The 16,139-nt window shown below is 38.1% G+C and overlaps 1 protein-coding gene across 3 annotated transcripts in view; it reads left to right on the top strand.

The window, feature by feature from the left end:
* LOC126263120 (uncharacterized) overlaps window positions 1-12,882 on the top strand; it is an 864,071-nt gene extending 851,189 nt beyond the window's left edge. For all 3 annotated transcript variants that reach the window (XM_049960136.1, XM_049960135.1, XM_049960134.1), the window contains 2 exons: window positions 5,268-5,608; window positions 11,360-12,882. In XM_049960136.1, coding sequence (XP_049816093.1) covers window positions 5,268-5,608; window positions 11,360-11,573 — 555 coding nt within the window. In that variant the 3' untranslated portion in view covers window positions 11,574-12,882. The remainder of the gene's footprint in view (window positions 1-5,267; window positions 5,609-11,359) is intronic.
* Window positions 12,883-16,139: the final 3,257 nt, after the last annotated feature.

Below are 16,139 nucleotides of genomic sequence, written 5' to 3'. Positions count from 1 at the left end.
TTCATTTGTGGCCCGATATGACTATCCTAGGTTTCCCCTCTCGGCGGAGTTGTGGAAAAGTGGTGTGGGGTAAAAATGTACCCCAAAAAGGGGTATTCTTTCGGTTTTGTGATTATATCTCGTAAATGACTCACAATATCGAAAACATAGTGGAATTAAAAATTGTAGGGCATGAAATTCTGCATTGGACGAGACCATCCACATATTTTTTTGGCCGCCCGTTTTCATACTAGTGCTGTTCAAAATAGGATCAATTTTACATGTTCATGGAAAAATTTTCGTTTTAACCTCTGTTTTTGTGTAATATTGTCGAAACTAACCCACCTATCAATAAAGTCATTCATAAAACAGATATGGAGAGAGAAATTCTGCATTTTATGAAACCAAAAGTGAATTTATTGGACCACCCATTTGTGTACAGCTCCTTATTAAAGTTGGACCATTTCTCATCATCAATTAAGACAATTCCAAATGTAGTTCTTCAGTAATTCTTATGTACCCTCTTTTAAATACAGGACTATCGCAACCCGTTGTCTTGTACTTATTTGATATAGTAATAGAATAAAACATTAAAATTTTGTAAAATTTGAAAAATAATATTAAAAAAGTTTTTCATATATCGAGGTTGAGAACTGAGACCTCGTATCTGACAGATATCAGAAAACGTCCTGGCTCAAAAAAACTTGTAAGTGAAAAAAATGTTATAACAAAATGATGCAAAAAAGACAATGCACACCCTGAGAGTAATAAATGATTATGCTCTAAATAAAAAATCAAAGCAATCAAAATTTTTATTAAAAAGTTACGTTTTTTAGCTCCCCTGTAAAATTTGTCTTTTGTCAGATACATGGTCTCTGTTCTTAAGCCTCAATATAATATAGTGATACCCATTCAACTGATATGAACGAGGCAGGAAGAGAGAGACACTCCTTGAAATTAAGTAGTGGTTATTATATTTTGTAATTACAAAATTTTACATAAATGTATGAGATGAAAAGGGTAAAAGTAGGTATGTACACAAATTTCACGTACGTTGACGTTTGACTGTCATTGCACTACTCGGCTCCTCAAAGTCTGTAATTTCTGAGTCCGATGCCCCACCACTTGGCTCCTCAAAGTCAGTAATTGTCACCTCACATATACAGTCCAGGTCTTTGTCAACACCTGGTTCATTGGTTTCATCTGGTTGGAGAGAAAAAACCTTGTTTCACAAAGCACCTAGCATTTAGCGCACGTTGGTCTATTGATTATCCTGATGATTTCGAAACGCATCCCTATTGGTTTTTCAACACATTCTAAGTTGATTTCTGAACGAATCATAAGCTGATATTTGAATGCGTGTATACTGTATGTGATGTGTCTGCCAGGGGAATCCGTCTAGAAATAAACTTTCCTGCAGACAAAAGGGGACGGGACTATATGAGCTGAGTGGAATAAAGATGCCAACTGCTGTTTGTTTATGTGATTGACTGTATATGCGAATGACCAGCATTGTTATAATTATTAGCTAAGTCCATAGACTCAGACTACCAGCGTGGAAATAAATGACTAACAGGTAAGAAAGATTATGTATTATCTTCTCGGTGTACCCAAGAAAATGAAATTTTGACAGAAGATTTTTGGCCAGCTTGTTACACTAGAAAGGACAAGTTGTACAGTCCCCGGTTAGCAGCCATTTAAATTCTATTCTGGCAGTAGCGCGGAAAATGTGTTCTAGGAACACATAATAATGCCTAGTTACTGGAGAATAAGCGCTGGATAACTAAATTGGTGATTCTGGCAGGGTTAGTGAAGTTATCCCGGAGAATGAGTTTTGCCACTGGTAGGAATGGTTACAGGATTAGTGATGAGAATATTGTTTGATAGAATGAGGAAGGAGAAGAAACTGGGACATCACACAAATTATGGAAGAATATGACAATTCCAAATTTATATAAAAATTTTGTAGTACTAATTTTTGATCTCGTGCTTGACAAACTGGAGCACATGAATGAAATGTGAAATTATTTCCCAACATAAATCTTTTTGCTTGTAGTAGGCCAAATAGGCATTTCATATTGGTAATTCTCAAATTATATTCTGTCGTATTATAAAAATGACCATTATTACCAAAACAGTCTCACTTGGTGTGTGTTACAATTGCTGCAATATTAGAAATGCCTGTTTCTTTTGTCTCGTAGACAGTGACAAAATAGACGTAATCAGATTGAGAAACGACACCAGTCTTGGGTACTATTTGTATTAACAGCTTTTTTAGTATTAAACAATGACATTTCGACTTTTCTTGTAGCAAAATGTTTGACGAAATTTGATGAGGTAATGGACTCTTTCGTAGAAAGGAAAGCACGCCATGTAAAGCTGTAGCAAGATTAGACCGAAAAAAATGCTGGGAGCTAAGGAATGAATAAATGTGTGTAATTTTGCTTGTCTCCTGTCTATACAGTTTTATGTATCATACATTTAATTTTATGTCACACAGAACAGCAAGTTATTAGATAATAGGCAATAAAGAGTCCATTTTTTAAAAGAGTTCTTGTTCTTCCGGTCACAAATAATTGCATCCAGTATTAATTGAGATTGCAAGGTGTTTTTAAGAAACTAAAAGAGGGGCAGGATGTCCAACCGGCTGACTGGGAGCAGGAGAGGCACCACAGGATGTTTTAATTTCCGCTATCCTGGATATAGTTTGATGGCATCCATTACAATGTATACACATTTGAATTCCACAGTGCGAAATACAGTGACGTGTGGTAGAAGAATGCTGCGTGAAGAGGCGTGGCAGTGCACTTTGGCACTCTTACGATGTGTCTCTTACATTTCCTCGAAGTTACGTTTTACGCGTCAGACTCTTCAGAAAGATGTGCGCTACAAAATGAACATATTTTTGAAAAGTATTTTTTTTTTTTTTTTTAAAGTTTGACGTCCTATCTGAAACTCTCTGGGGAGGTGGGCGGTGGGGGGACTGCACCATCTAGTATTGCCTCAATTCGAAATATCATAGATACAGGGCTGTTGCGCAGAGCAATTTGAGTTATAGTGGGGTAGAGCGGGGTAGGAGGGTAGTCTCCACGTGATTCCTGTTTACGTTTAGTGACTTTGCTGTTTCCTCTTCGTTTACTGCTTTCACGTCAAATGAAAAAAAAGTGATTTATGTGACTGGGAGCTATCAAGTGAATTAAAATACATTCACATAATTATGGGGGGCTAAAATATGTTATTAATTTCAGATTTTATTTTATTTCCACCTTTCTCACAGTCGAGCATTAATCGCCTTGCGGAACAATGAAGTTATTTTTATCGCTTTGCTAAAGAAATTCAGCTTTTATTTATATTTTCCCCTGAGGCAGCCAATTTATTTGAAATGCAGTGTTTAATTCCACACTATTGGCTAGTTTCAACTGTTCGCTGCATTTCAAGTGCATGCTTTCATCTTTCATCTTCTGGCACGATGGCATTATGCCGTAATAAAGAACCAAATATGAGGTAATACAGTACTGGTATTCCAAGAAAATTTACATCCCGAAAACCACACTGAAAAGCTTAATATCAGTTTGAGGCCTACTTCATTGGGAATTTGGATATACGATTGTGCACTTTAAAGCAAATTATTAATTTCAGTATGGTTCACGAAATTCCAATGCTCTTGGAGTATCCTCTGATGTCTTGTTTCCTTTATGACACAATTTAAGATCTTTTAATGTTTTACACATACAGACATAAGGGCTTCCTACGTCATAATAGCTGTGCAAGTGCGGTGACACCTCTTATCGGGCGCTCTGGCAACTGCTGGAACAAATCTATTTATAACAGACTGCGGGAAAATATTGCGAATTGAGGTTTGAAAAGCGTTATTTTCGAAGTAAATTTCCTTTTACGCAAGATGAACTATGTGCGAGAATGTACGATGAATTTCTTAAATCGCAGAGTGTTTGACTCTCATTTAAAAATCAACTATTTGATGACAAGCCATTGAGAAGAGTTTCGAGCCCAGAAGATCCGAGATTTATGTCGATATTAACCATTTTACTGGCACATTTGTGTGATGTATCTTAAAGTATAAAATGCACAAAAAAGATCAACATTTTATGTGAAAGCTTAGATTCTCTTGTAGCTTATTAATCTTAGAGACAAATATTATTTATGAAAGCTTTTCTTTTCTTGTAGAAACACTATGTATATTAATTTAAATCATTAACTTTTCCTGTTCATGTGCTTGCGCTACTTAAGAGTGATGTTGCTATTGGCTGACTACATCAAGTGTCCTATGCTCTTAATATCCGCTGGCGAGATTACGTGACATGAGCTATGACTGGCTTACAAAAGCGCATCGCAATCTTGATTTCAATGCTTTGGAAAGTAACATGCAGTGTTTGGTGGAATGCGAATTTATATTTTCGTAAAACGAAAATATGCAGCGTACATGTTGCTGCACATCAAAGAACATTCCAAAACATGTTTTTTTCCACTGCGTTTCATTTTCTAAAGCGCCAGGAAATTCTAAGCCGCTGTATAAAACCATATCCATTCAAATGATTGACAAATTTTACAGTTCAGAGAGAAAGTATACTGTCACTTAACACGGAAAAAGTGTATTTTCACCTGGGAGAAAGTGTATTTTTTACCAGGAGGTCCGGGAAGAAACCGGAAGTTTTTTCCTTGTCCATGTATACACCCTGTGTTTACCATGCCCTCGATATGTAGGAACTGAGATCGCACATCATAGCCAATGGCACCCAAAATTGTCACACTAGGCATTGGTCCACTATGCTGCTCATAAATGCAGAGTGCTCAATTGCATTCACCCCAGTAGCATCTGATAGGTATGTGGCCATCACTGTAGGACAAGTTGAAGCAGGATTCGTCTGAAAACACATTTTGCCACTCAGCAAGCCAGTGATGGCTTTCGTATACCCATTGCAGTTTGAGACATTGGCCAGTTCTGGTCAATGGAAGACCATGCAAAGGCATACATGCCCTCGGTCCAATCCTTGTAATTAGACTGACTGACAGTAGTGTATTTTCAAGACAGTTGCCCTGCATTTGTGAATAATTTAGGAGGACAGACAAAATTTCACAGCTATTGAGAAAATTATGCCATCATCATTTGTGATTATGTTAAACTCTAATGATAATATTTTGCTTTTATCTTTTAAGCTACAGATGCTTTACTGTTTAGGACATAATATTATTTGGCTGCTAACAATTATTATAATCATGTGGAGTTTTGTAGCATAATTACTCAACAGCTCTTTTTCCCGTTTTTATAGGTTGCATCGAGTCTTATATCTGCTGGCTTGGGGCTGATGTTCTCGACACCAGGCTGCAGTGAAGTTGACTCAGAATCTTTGCACGAGTATCAACAGATTGGAAGCTTTGACAGTGACGAGGAAGATCAGGACCAGATTCGGTACGGGACATCTCCAAGGAGGGAGTCTGGTATTTCAGTGGCATCCGGTATCTATGAGGAGATTGATGAATCTGAAGTATCATCACAGAGCCATTACGAGAATCCTGTTTCTTTACACTGGACAACATTAATGAACAAGAGTGCCCCTCTACCTCCTCCACTGCCCCCACGGAAGAGACACGACTGCCGCACTATCTGCAGGTTTGTACTCTGAACCAACAAAATTAGGCATTTGAAATGTCTGCATTCATTGTTTTCAGGCAAAATACTGTATATACTCATTTAAATGTATATTTGTAATCCTGAAAGTTTTCTCTTAAGGTATGCCAAAGACTGTAGTTATGACACCTTAAAGTGACTTGTGAATTTAGTGGCTAGTTTAACCAAGTTAAATGGAAACAAAAACTGTTCTTTCAAAATCTCATAGCTTTTTTTTTTTAAAAAAACTGACTTTTTAAAATTAAAAGGTCAACAGAAGGTAGTCATTTGAGTTATCTAAAATATACGCTTCAGGAATAGCTTTTTGAGTCCATGCCTAACGAAGTCAAGTGATTTAGAACTAAGAAATTAAAGTCAGGTTGGAAGTGCACATTCATTTTGAATGTCTGTATGAACGAAACTGGAAAAGTTTTAAAGTGAAGGTAGATCAGAATATCAAGAGGGACATGGGATCACCTAACAGTGAAGCTCTTTAATAACTTTTGTCAAGTTAGTACAATGTGGGCAAGCATTAGCAAGTAGTTACAGTATTTATCTCCCTCCTTTTGGCTTTTCGTATTAGACTTTAGCCACAAGACATCTCAGATGGCAATAAATACCACATGACGTTTACACTTTCTGAGAAGTGATTCTTAATGTAAAACACCCCCTGTATCCTCACAGATGTTTAATATTATGTTTTGTAGATGCACACTGACCTTTGTACAAGAAGATGCTCAATTTTTGTTGGAGGCTAGCAATCCTTTTATTTTTCTGAAGTTAATGAAAGACATTGTTTAGAATTGCTAATGATAATTTTGGATGTGAATGGTGCTTCTGCTCATAAGGCACTGGAGCTCATATGGAAAACGGCTGTCTCCCCCCCCCCCCCCTTCAATGTGAATCATCACAGTTCATTACATTTGCCAAATATGAAGTTCAATGATAGTTAAAATAATGTATTGTTGTGTTTAAATGGTGTCCATTGGTCTGTAAGTCTTCATCTTGTAACACTACGGCACAAGCATTTTGAATCTCCAGTGCTGTAATTACCCTGATTAAAATTATACACTGAAGTGACAAAAGTTATGGGATAGCAATATGCACATGTACACATGGTGGTAATATTTTGCACACCAGGTATAAAAGGCCAGTGCATTGGCGGAGTTCATGTGCAAAGATTTCCAGCGATTATGGCTGCATGATGGGAATTAACAGACTGAAATAGTAATTGGAGCTAGAGGCGTTGGACATTCCATTTCTCAAATTGTTAGGGAATTCAATTTTCCAAGACCCACAGTCAAGAGTGTGCTGAGAATACCAAATTTCAGCTGAGAATACCAAATTTCAGGCATTACCTCTCACCACAGAAACGCAGTGGCCAACGGCCTTCACTTAATGACAGAGAGCAGTGGCGTTTCCATGGAGTTGTCATTGCTAACAGACAAGTAATACTGTGTGAAATAAAAGCAGAAATCAATGGGGGATATATGATGAATGTATCTTTGAGGACAGTTTGGTGAAATATGGCATTAATGGACTATTGGCAGCAGATGATCTACGTGCCTGCCTTTACTAACAGCTTGACATCACGTGCAGATCACCTGCATTGCCTCTCTTGAGCTTGTGACCATATTGCTTGAATCCTAGACGACTAGAAACCCATGTCTCATCCAGTGAGTCCTGTTTTCAGTTGGTAAGCTGAGAGTAGGGTACAAGTGTGGCACAGACCATATGAAGCGATGGAACCAAATTATCAACAAGGCACCGGGCAAGCTGGTGGTGGTTGCTCCATAATGGTGTGGGCTGTGTTTACATGGAGGACACTGGTTCCTCTGATCAAACTGAACCAGTCATTTATTGGAAATGGTTACATTGCTACTTGAAGGCAATTTGCAGCCATTTAGTAACTTCATGTTCCCACTAGGCTACAACTTATGCCATTGGTTTGAAGAGGGATTAAAACTGAAGTGCATAGGAAAGGTTTTCTTTGAAGAAAGTGAAGTATTCAGAGTGCAATGAAAAGCAATTTTCATTGTGTAACTGTGTGGGTAGACAATGTGCAACATTTGCAGGCAGTGGGAAATGTTAGAAAATCGGGTGTATGGATACTGCACACTCTAAGTCAAATTCACAGAAATCATGGGGTGGCCCTATGTGCAATTCTGCTTGCTCATCAAACTGGCTCAAGAACAACACCAACCATTCCTATCCAGTATTGTTACTGGTGATGAGAAATGGTGTCTTTATGCTAGCATAAAAAAAGAAAGGAATGGTTGAAACCAAACAAAGCAGCAACTCGCCGTACAAAGACTTGTTTGCATCTGATGGAACAGCGGGGTGTAACCATCACTGCTTACATTTATTGTCAACAACTGAGATGTCTGACATACACAGTCAAAGAACAACAACCAGGAAGACTGGGTGAAGTGATGCTGCTCCTCGATAATGCCCAACTGCAGTACGCTAGACTGACGAAAAACACTTTACAGGAGTTGGGTTGGGAAGTCATTCCACACCTACCTTACTTTCCTGTTCTTGTGTCTCCAGATTTCCATCTTTTCCAGTTTCTGTTGCAAAACCTTGAAGGAACTTCGTTTCCTGATGTAAATGCACTCTGAACATAGCTTAACGAGTTCTTCACCTGAAAACCATGTGATTTGTACAGTCGTGGAATTGAAAACTTACCCCAGTTTTACCACACTGTTGTAAATAGTGAAGAAGAATATATTATTGATGACTGAAGTCTATGTTATATGTGTGTTTTGTGTTTGTTAAACTTATGGTAAAATTCTATGGACTTCCGCACCGATCCAAGACAACTCGATCATATTTTTACAGAGGAATTTAATCTGTATAATGAAACATTGTCTGGAAGAAGCGACATGTGTAGTCAGTCAGATTTTGATAAAATTTCAAAGCAATCCAGTGTTACCGTAAGTGTTTGTTGGAAAACATGGATGTCAGAAAATGCAAAAATCTAGCTATCCAATTATTAAAATTGATGATGAGTACAGTTGGAATCTATCAGCCCATACCAATACCTGTGTGAAACAGTTTCTGGGGATATGAACTAGAATGATAACATAGGCTCAGTTGTAGGTATAGTAGGTGGCAGACTTCCATTCAGTCTACTTACAAAAGACTCTTGCAGTCCATCCTAGAATATCGTTCAAGGGTTAGGGTCTCACACCATCTAGGCCTATAATGGAGGATACTGAACATATACAAAGCAAGGCAGCATGAATGGATATGGGTTTTTTTCACCTATGGAATGGGTTGTGGAAATGCTGAAATATGAGATTTACAAATATAAAACTGGTATACACAGGGATAGTGAAGATGGAATTAGATTAATTGCAGTGTGCATAGACACATTTAACCCTTTCAGATCGGAATTTTTTTATGGAGTTAGGAAAACTTTTATTTAAGTGCTAGTGCTCTTAGGAGATTTTTAATGACTTTCGGATGCAAGATTTATACAAAAATATGTACCTATTTTCATAACGTACTTTGCACGTTTGGCTTCATTTTATGGTGATTTCCCTAAATCACTCCAGGTAAATGCCGGGATGGTTCCTCTGAAAGGGCACGGCCGACTTCCTTCCCCATCCTTCCCTAATCCGATGAGACCGATGACCACGCTGTCTGGTCTCCTTCCCCAAACCAACCAACCAACCTTCATTTTATGAACTAAAATAACTAATTACGAAATATTCTCTATTGTAATAAATAGTGAAATGATCATTCAACAATTACCATGTAAAATAACAATAACAATATTTGTAACAATGAAAACGATCAATTATTGATAAAATTATTTAATTGGATGGATAAAAAATCTGCTCCCCAAGCAGTGACAGAACACACACACATAAGACTGTTATGATTGGCAAGTTTTCAAGCTGGTGACTCCTTCTTCAAGCAGAAGGGTTGAAGGGGAAGGAAGAAGGGTGAAGGGTGAAGGAAAAGGACTGGAGAGGTCTAGGAAAAGGAGTAGATTTTGGGAAAGTCACCCAGAACCATGGGTGAGGGGAGACTTAACATATGGGATGCCGCTGCTTGGTGAGTAAATAACAATATTTAATTATGCAGTGGAATATAGCGAACCAACCACATCCATGTATTCTGGTGGTCACAAGCTGCTGCGCACTGCTACATTAACTTGCTGATATTTTCATAGTGATGCCCAACAGTTGGCAGCACTTGTGCATGATGAAAAGGTTGAACATTCACAAATGTATACCTCAGGTTTCCATTGGGAAAAAAAAAACACTTCTGTTGCAGCAAAGACATAGTAAAGTTAATGTACACAGTTGCAGCCAGAGGATCTGAAAGGTTTAAACAGTGATTTTTCCTGCCCTCCATACACAAATGAAATGAGAAGAAGTTCTAATGTGTGGTATAATGGGAAATACCCTCTGTTCTCCACTTACCAGTGATTTGCAGTATGTGATTGTAGCTGTAGATATTCATTATTACATTACTAGAGATATGTCATATTAGTCTTTATAACTACTAGAATTGCTTATTTACCACTAGATGGACACCCAAGCTTCCCAATGGAAGTTAGAGAAGGCCTCTGCATACTGTCGCTTTTTTTATTCAGTACTGCAACTGATAAAAATGAGACCTTTATAGGTCACTTTGTCAAAAATTACGTTTTTTGTAGCCACCTAAATTCAATGTTAGTTTGTATTTGTAAAGATAAGATTGCCTCTCTTAATTCTGTGACTGACACAAACTTCTGAAAATATGTGTCATGAAGGTAAAAAACTAACAGTGCCAATGATTTGTTCTTTGATGTACTACGAAACTAAGAGCACCATCTATTGATTCTTTGGTGTACTATGCTATCTCTAAGCTAAACATCTGAACTACTAGTCTGAGCATACTCCTAAAACTTTAAATTACATTTATTTTTTTTTCCCCTCCACGGTCCAATTTTGATGAAATAAAGCTTCAGTGTTGACCCAAGCTATGCTCAAGTTATCTGCAGAAACCACATGAAAATTTGTGTAGTAGTTTTGGATATTAATGTGCTCAAACAGGAAGACAGACATGACAGTTTAATAGTTCTGTTATTAGTGCAGATGTATGTTCCATTTTACTCATTTAAAACATTGCAGCAGTTGCATTTTTGTCTACCTCGTGCTTACATCTGGAAGAGTCATCTGCAAGCTTTTGGAGCCACTGGCTCCTTCCTCTGACAGAAAGGTTGAAGGGAAAGGATGAAGGGTGAAGGAAAAAGACTGGAGAGATTTAGGAAAGGGGGTAGGTTTCAGAAAGGTCACCCAGAACTGCAAATTGGGGGAGACTTAACGAATGGGATGAGAAGGAAAGACTGATTGTTGGGGATTGCACCGGATGAGATTTGAAAACCAAATTATTGTGTGTTAGGTAAATTCAGACACATTATTATAATCAAGAAACTTAGTACTTTAAATTATGGTAAGTTAGTATTCCAGCAAAAGATTATTAACATGGTCAAAATTTTTAGAGCACATAATAGTCTTAAATTTAAAATATCAGGCTTTTCAGTAAAATAAAAATTCCTCAGCAAAATTACTTACAACATAGCAGTCAGCAAAACATAAATTACAGCATGCATAATAATAATATGTAAAACATAAAGTTTTTTACTTTGCCTAAAGCAGAGTGGTCTGTCAAAATGTTATATTTATTTCCATAAAATTTTACTGATAGTAGTCCATTTTTGCTGTAAAAAAAACTTTTTACTTCTTGTTTTTACAGTGTACGGAGTGAGGAGACATTAGACGACTGCCGACCATCGTCGAGGCTCGTTTCGTCACAAGTGGCCCTGAGATACACTGAACGGCATTCTGCATCCTGTTCTGCTCTTTCTGACACTGAACCTGGATACATGCCTATGTCCCCTCGCATTCCAGTAACAGCAGCAGCTGAAGAACAGCTCTACATGCCTATGGCAAGCATTGACATATCATGACATTTTTGTTTATGGAGTATAGTACTGCCAAACACTCCTGCACTCTCCATCCCCAGGGTAATTTTGGTCACTCCAATTGAGGGACTATGAATTTATTAGACTTTCCACAAACTGACTTTATTTTTTTGGATAATTGAAACCCTTTTGAAAAAATGAGTGTTAATTTGTGTGTCACCAGCAATCATTGTACACTCTTTTTCAAGAACTACATAGTTCTCTGTGATATCTCAGGAGCTGATGCAACAGTAGCTGGATAGTTGTTCTTTTTGTCCACCCTGTCCAAATAAAGCAGATTTTAATTAATCCAAGAGTGGACCAGGGGAGGGGAGATTCTTTTCAATCCATGATGTACTGTTTCATTGACACGAAAAAGTAAAGCAATTGATAGTTGTGAATTAATGATAATGTGTTAGAATATTCCATCAAGTATATAATTACATTTCCACTTGTGTTTACGCTTTCTATGTGGGAATACTCAACCTAGTTCTTTTGCATACATGTACTGAGTTTGTCCGAAATACATTTCATTGCAGAGTGTAATGTCTTTCATCCTCAAGCAGGAAAACAGTAGAAAAATAGAAGATTCAAGTACAGTATGAATAAAAATAAGAGTACTCCACAGAAAGGAACTTTGCAATAGACTTTCAAGGAATACGGTTATTGTATGTTGAAACTTTTTCACTTATTCAGTCTTCACAACATTTGCAGGGTATGAGATATAGTAACCCATTTTCAGTATTATCCTTTCCTGTGTAGATGTCCTTTCATAAATACGAGACAATATGAATTATGCAGATCTCTGTAACTCATAGAATTTTTAATTTTCTGTTTGGTAGCCAGAGAAATGCTGTAAAATTTTAGAGGATATGTCACAAAAACTTGTTTTATACAAATGTGTGTCACATATCTCAGTTTTGAACAAACCCGCAGAGAGCAAAACATTTAACACTGATAGAAAGAAATTCAGTGGTATGCAGTGCTGAGAACAAAATAACTGTATGAAGAAAGAGGATTGAGTACCTTCTTGTTTGTGACATCTAAAGGGAACAGTAAATATGTTCGTAACATTTTGTCTTGTTTTAATTTGTGTGTTCATGTCATAGTATTTGATTTAAAGGCTTAAACAGTTTGTGTAATGTGATTAGTACAAAGTGTGGATGGATGAAGCGCACAAATATCTTGCAGATCTGTAATTGTCAGAGTTATCAAACTGGTAATGTTGAAGGAAAACCATAGTGTTGAATGATACCAAAAAAGAAAATGTAAATCATAAGTGTCTTTTTATGTGTATACAGAAACTGAAATAAATTTGTACATTTGTTGCATGAATTTAAAGTACCCTCACTTGTACTACCAATACATCTGAACTGTAAAACATTACTGTCGTTTAGTAGGAACAGGTAAGCTTTATATGCCAAGTTATTGAGTTAGTACTGTACAGGCTGATAGAATAAAGTAGGTCATTCTAGATTAGCACAAAAAATGAACTTTGATTAAGCTGGACATGGACATCTGCAATGTGTAAACATTCAATTTTGTGGGGCAGGTAAAGTTCAATTGCAGTTGTCAGTTCACAACATAGTGACAGTGAAAAAAATGGATTTCATTTTGCACAATACAAATTGAAAAGAATAAATAGAAAATAAGTTGTTCTGCCTCAAAGTTCAAAACAATTTTTTCAGTCTGAAAGGTTAAGAACAATATCTGGAATATAAGTAATGAGTTTAGATAATAAATGCTCCAATAAGATTTCTTGGAGGTGATCCATAATTAATGTGAAAAAGTTTAAAAGTATTCCAGTGATACTTATTGCCTGGATATGAAAAGGAAATTTGAACTATTTGCAATGAACATTTAGATACTGGGTTCGATAGCAGCCAGTAATGATTGAATATCTCTTACAAAAATGCTCACTACACTTGAATAGCAGTAACTAAGCAACTCATATTAAATTTTTATCTTGAAAAATGTGCTTATATTGCTATGATAACTGTACACAAACTGATGAACAGAAAAAGGAAGACATGTAAGTCAGCGAGCAAAGTTATATTCATTTGCCAGTACCTAAATAGCCAATATTCAAATGGAGTTTTACCTCATTGGCTAAGTAGTAGTGTGCTGGTGCACCATAAGTTGGGATTCAAACCTAGATAAGTTCAAGGAATTTTTTTCATGCCTTATCATTTCTTTCCTGTTTGTTAATGTACAAACCACAAACTTATACCATGGTTCGGAGTCCGTGTTAAACTCTAGGTCCTCATGTATTTGGATGGATAAGTCTGTTCAGAGGTCTGAGAAAGACATTGGTATACCACCTTCAAAAGGCCCATGCCCAGTAAAAAGCTATAGTGGCCAAACCTACCTAATCCTTGACAAATTTTCTACCTAAGCTGACGACGCAGAAGTGTCCGCCTCAATAGCTGACTGGTCAGTGTAACGGAATGAGATGCAAAGGGGTCTGGTTTCGATGCCTGGATGGGTTGGAGATTTTCTCCGCTCAGGGACAGGGTGTTGTGCTGTCTTCATCATCATCATCATCATCATCATCATCATCATCATCATCATCTCACCCACATTGATGTGCAAGTTGCTGAAGTGGTGTCGTCTCAAAAGACTTGGACCAGGTGACCAGTCTACCCAATGGGAGGCCCTAGCCACACGACATTTCATTTCAATCCAGAAGTATCCATATGTTGCCCCTGCGTTGACTGTTTCTTTATTGTTGAATAACAGTTGCTTGACAACCTGTGAACTACTGGAACTTTTGTCCAGAAAGCAGCTTAAATCCAGTCCAAGAATATGTAATATGTACATTTTCAGTATGCTCAGCAAATTCTGAGAACCTGATGTGATGCGACTGTCATGTACAGTTTGTTTTTTAGCCAAACTGGCTTTGTCACCCATTGGCCTAAGCCAGGTGACTGAGAATTATCAGCTGCCATTCTCTGCTATATTGATTACAATCAATTTAAGACAGCATTACGTTCAGAAATCACTCCGGCTGAATATGTCATAATGCTATTTTCCCAGTGTTCAAGGCCACTATGGTGGGCAGCATTCCGCATTTGAGTGTGTTAAACTCTGAGAATTATATTGTTTCTTTTCATTTACTTAATGGATATCTGATTTTAGATGCTTTGATAAGTCTGAGAAGTTGCCTCTGCTTATTTTCTCCTCCAGCTGAACAACACAAAATCTTCAATAATAAGTCCTGTGTATCTATAAAACACAACAAATAATCATGTGAAAGCATTGTAATCACATTGATAGCTGATTTAGCGGTGTTACAAACTGTGTCTCGAGCTAATTCAAATCTGTATTCAGTCAACCGAAGTAAATGATACACGGTCGGGAAATTTTGGAACAGCACGTTAGGAAATTTAAGACGAACGAAAGCGCTGGCAGGTCGATAGACACACAAACATACACACAAAATTCAAGCTTTCGCATCAAACTGTTGCCTCATCAGGAAAGAGGGAAGGAGGGGGAAAGACGAAAGGATGTGGGTTTTAAGGGAGAGGGTAAGGAGTCATTCCAATCCCGGGAGCGGAAAGACTTACCTTAGGGAGAAAAAAGGACGAGTATACACTCACGCGCACACACACACATATCCATCCACACATATACAGACACACACACACACACACACACACAAAGAAAGAAAGTGATGAGACTTACCAAACAAAAGCGCTGGCAGGTCGATAGACACACAAACAAACACAAACATACACACAAAATTCTAGCTTTCGCAACAAACGGTTGCTTCGTCAGGAAAGAGGGAAGGAGAGGGAAAGATGAAAGGAAGTGGGTTTTAAGGGAGAGGGTAAGGAGTCATTCCAATCCCGGGAGCGGAAAGACTTACCTTAGGGGAAAAAAGGACGGGTATACACTCGCACACACACACATATCCATCCGCATATACACAGACACAAGCAGACATTTGTAAAGGCAAAGAGTTTGGGCAGAGATGTCAGTTGAGGCGGAAGTACAGAGGCAAAGGTGATGTTGAAAGACAGGTGAGGTACGAGCGGCGGCAAATAGAAATTGGAGATTAGCGGAGATTGAGGCCTGGCGGATAGCGAGAAGAGAGGATATGCTGAAGGGCAAGTTCCCACCTCCGGAGTTCTGACAGGTTGGTGTTAGTGGGAAGTATCCAGATAACCCGGACGGTGTAACACTGTGCCAAGATGTGCTGGCCGTGCACCAAGGCATGTTTAGCCACAGGGTGATCCTCATTGCCAACAAACACTGTCTGCCTGTGTCCATTCATGTGAATGGACAGTTTGTTGCTGGTCATTCCCACATAGAAGGCTTCACATTGTAGGCAGGTCAGTTGGTAAATCACGTGGGTGCTTTCACACGTGGCTCTGCCTTTGATCGTGTACACCTTCCGGGTTACAGGACTGGAGTAGGTGGTGGTGGGAGGGTGCATGGGACAGGTTTTACACCGGGGGCGGTTACAAGGGTAGGAGCCAGAGGGTAGGGAAGGTGGTTTGGGGATTTCATAGGGATGAACTAAGAGGTTACGAAGGTTAGGTGGACGGCGGAAAGACACTCTAGGTGGAG

The sequence above is a fragment of the Schistocerca nitens genome, chromosome 6 (genome assembly GCF_023898315.1).
Source record: "Schistocerca nitens isolate TAMUIC-IGC-003100 chromosome 6, iqSchNite1.1, whole genome shotgun sequence".
NCBI classification, from domain to species: domain Eukaryota; kingdom Metazoa; phylum Arthropoda; class Insecta; order Orthoptera; family Acrididae; genus Schistocerca; species Schistocerca nitens.
Note: the sequence above shows the minus strand (reverse complement) of the source record. Positions and strands in the feature narration are given on the sequence as shown.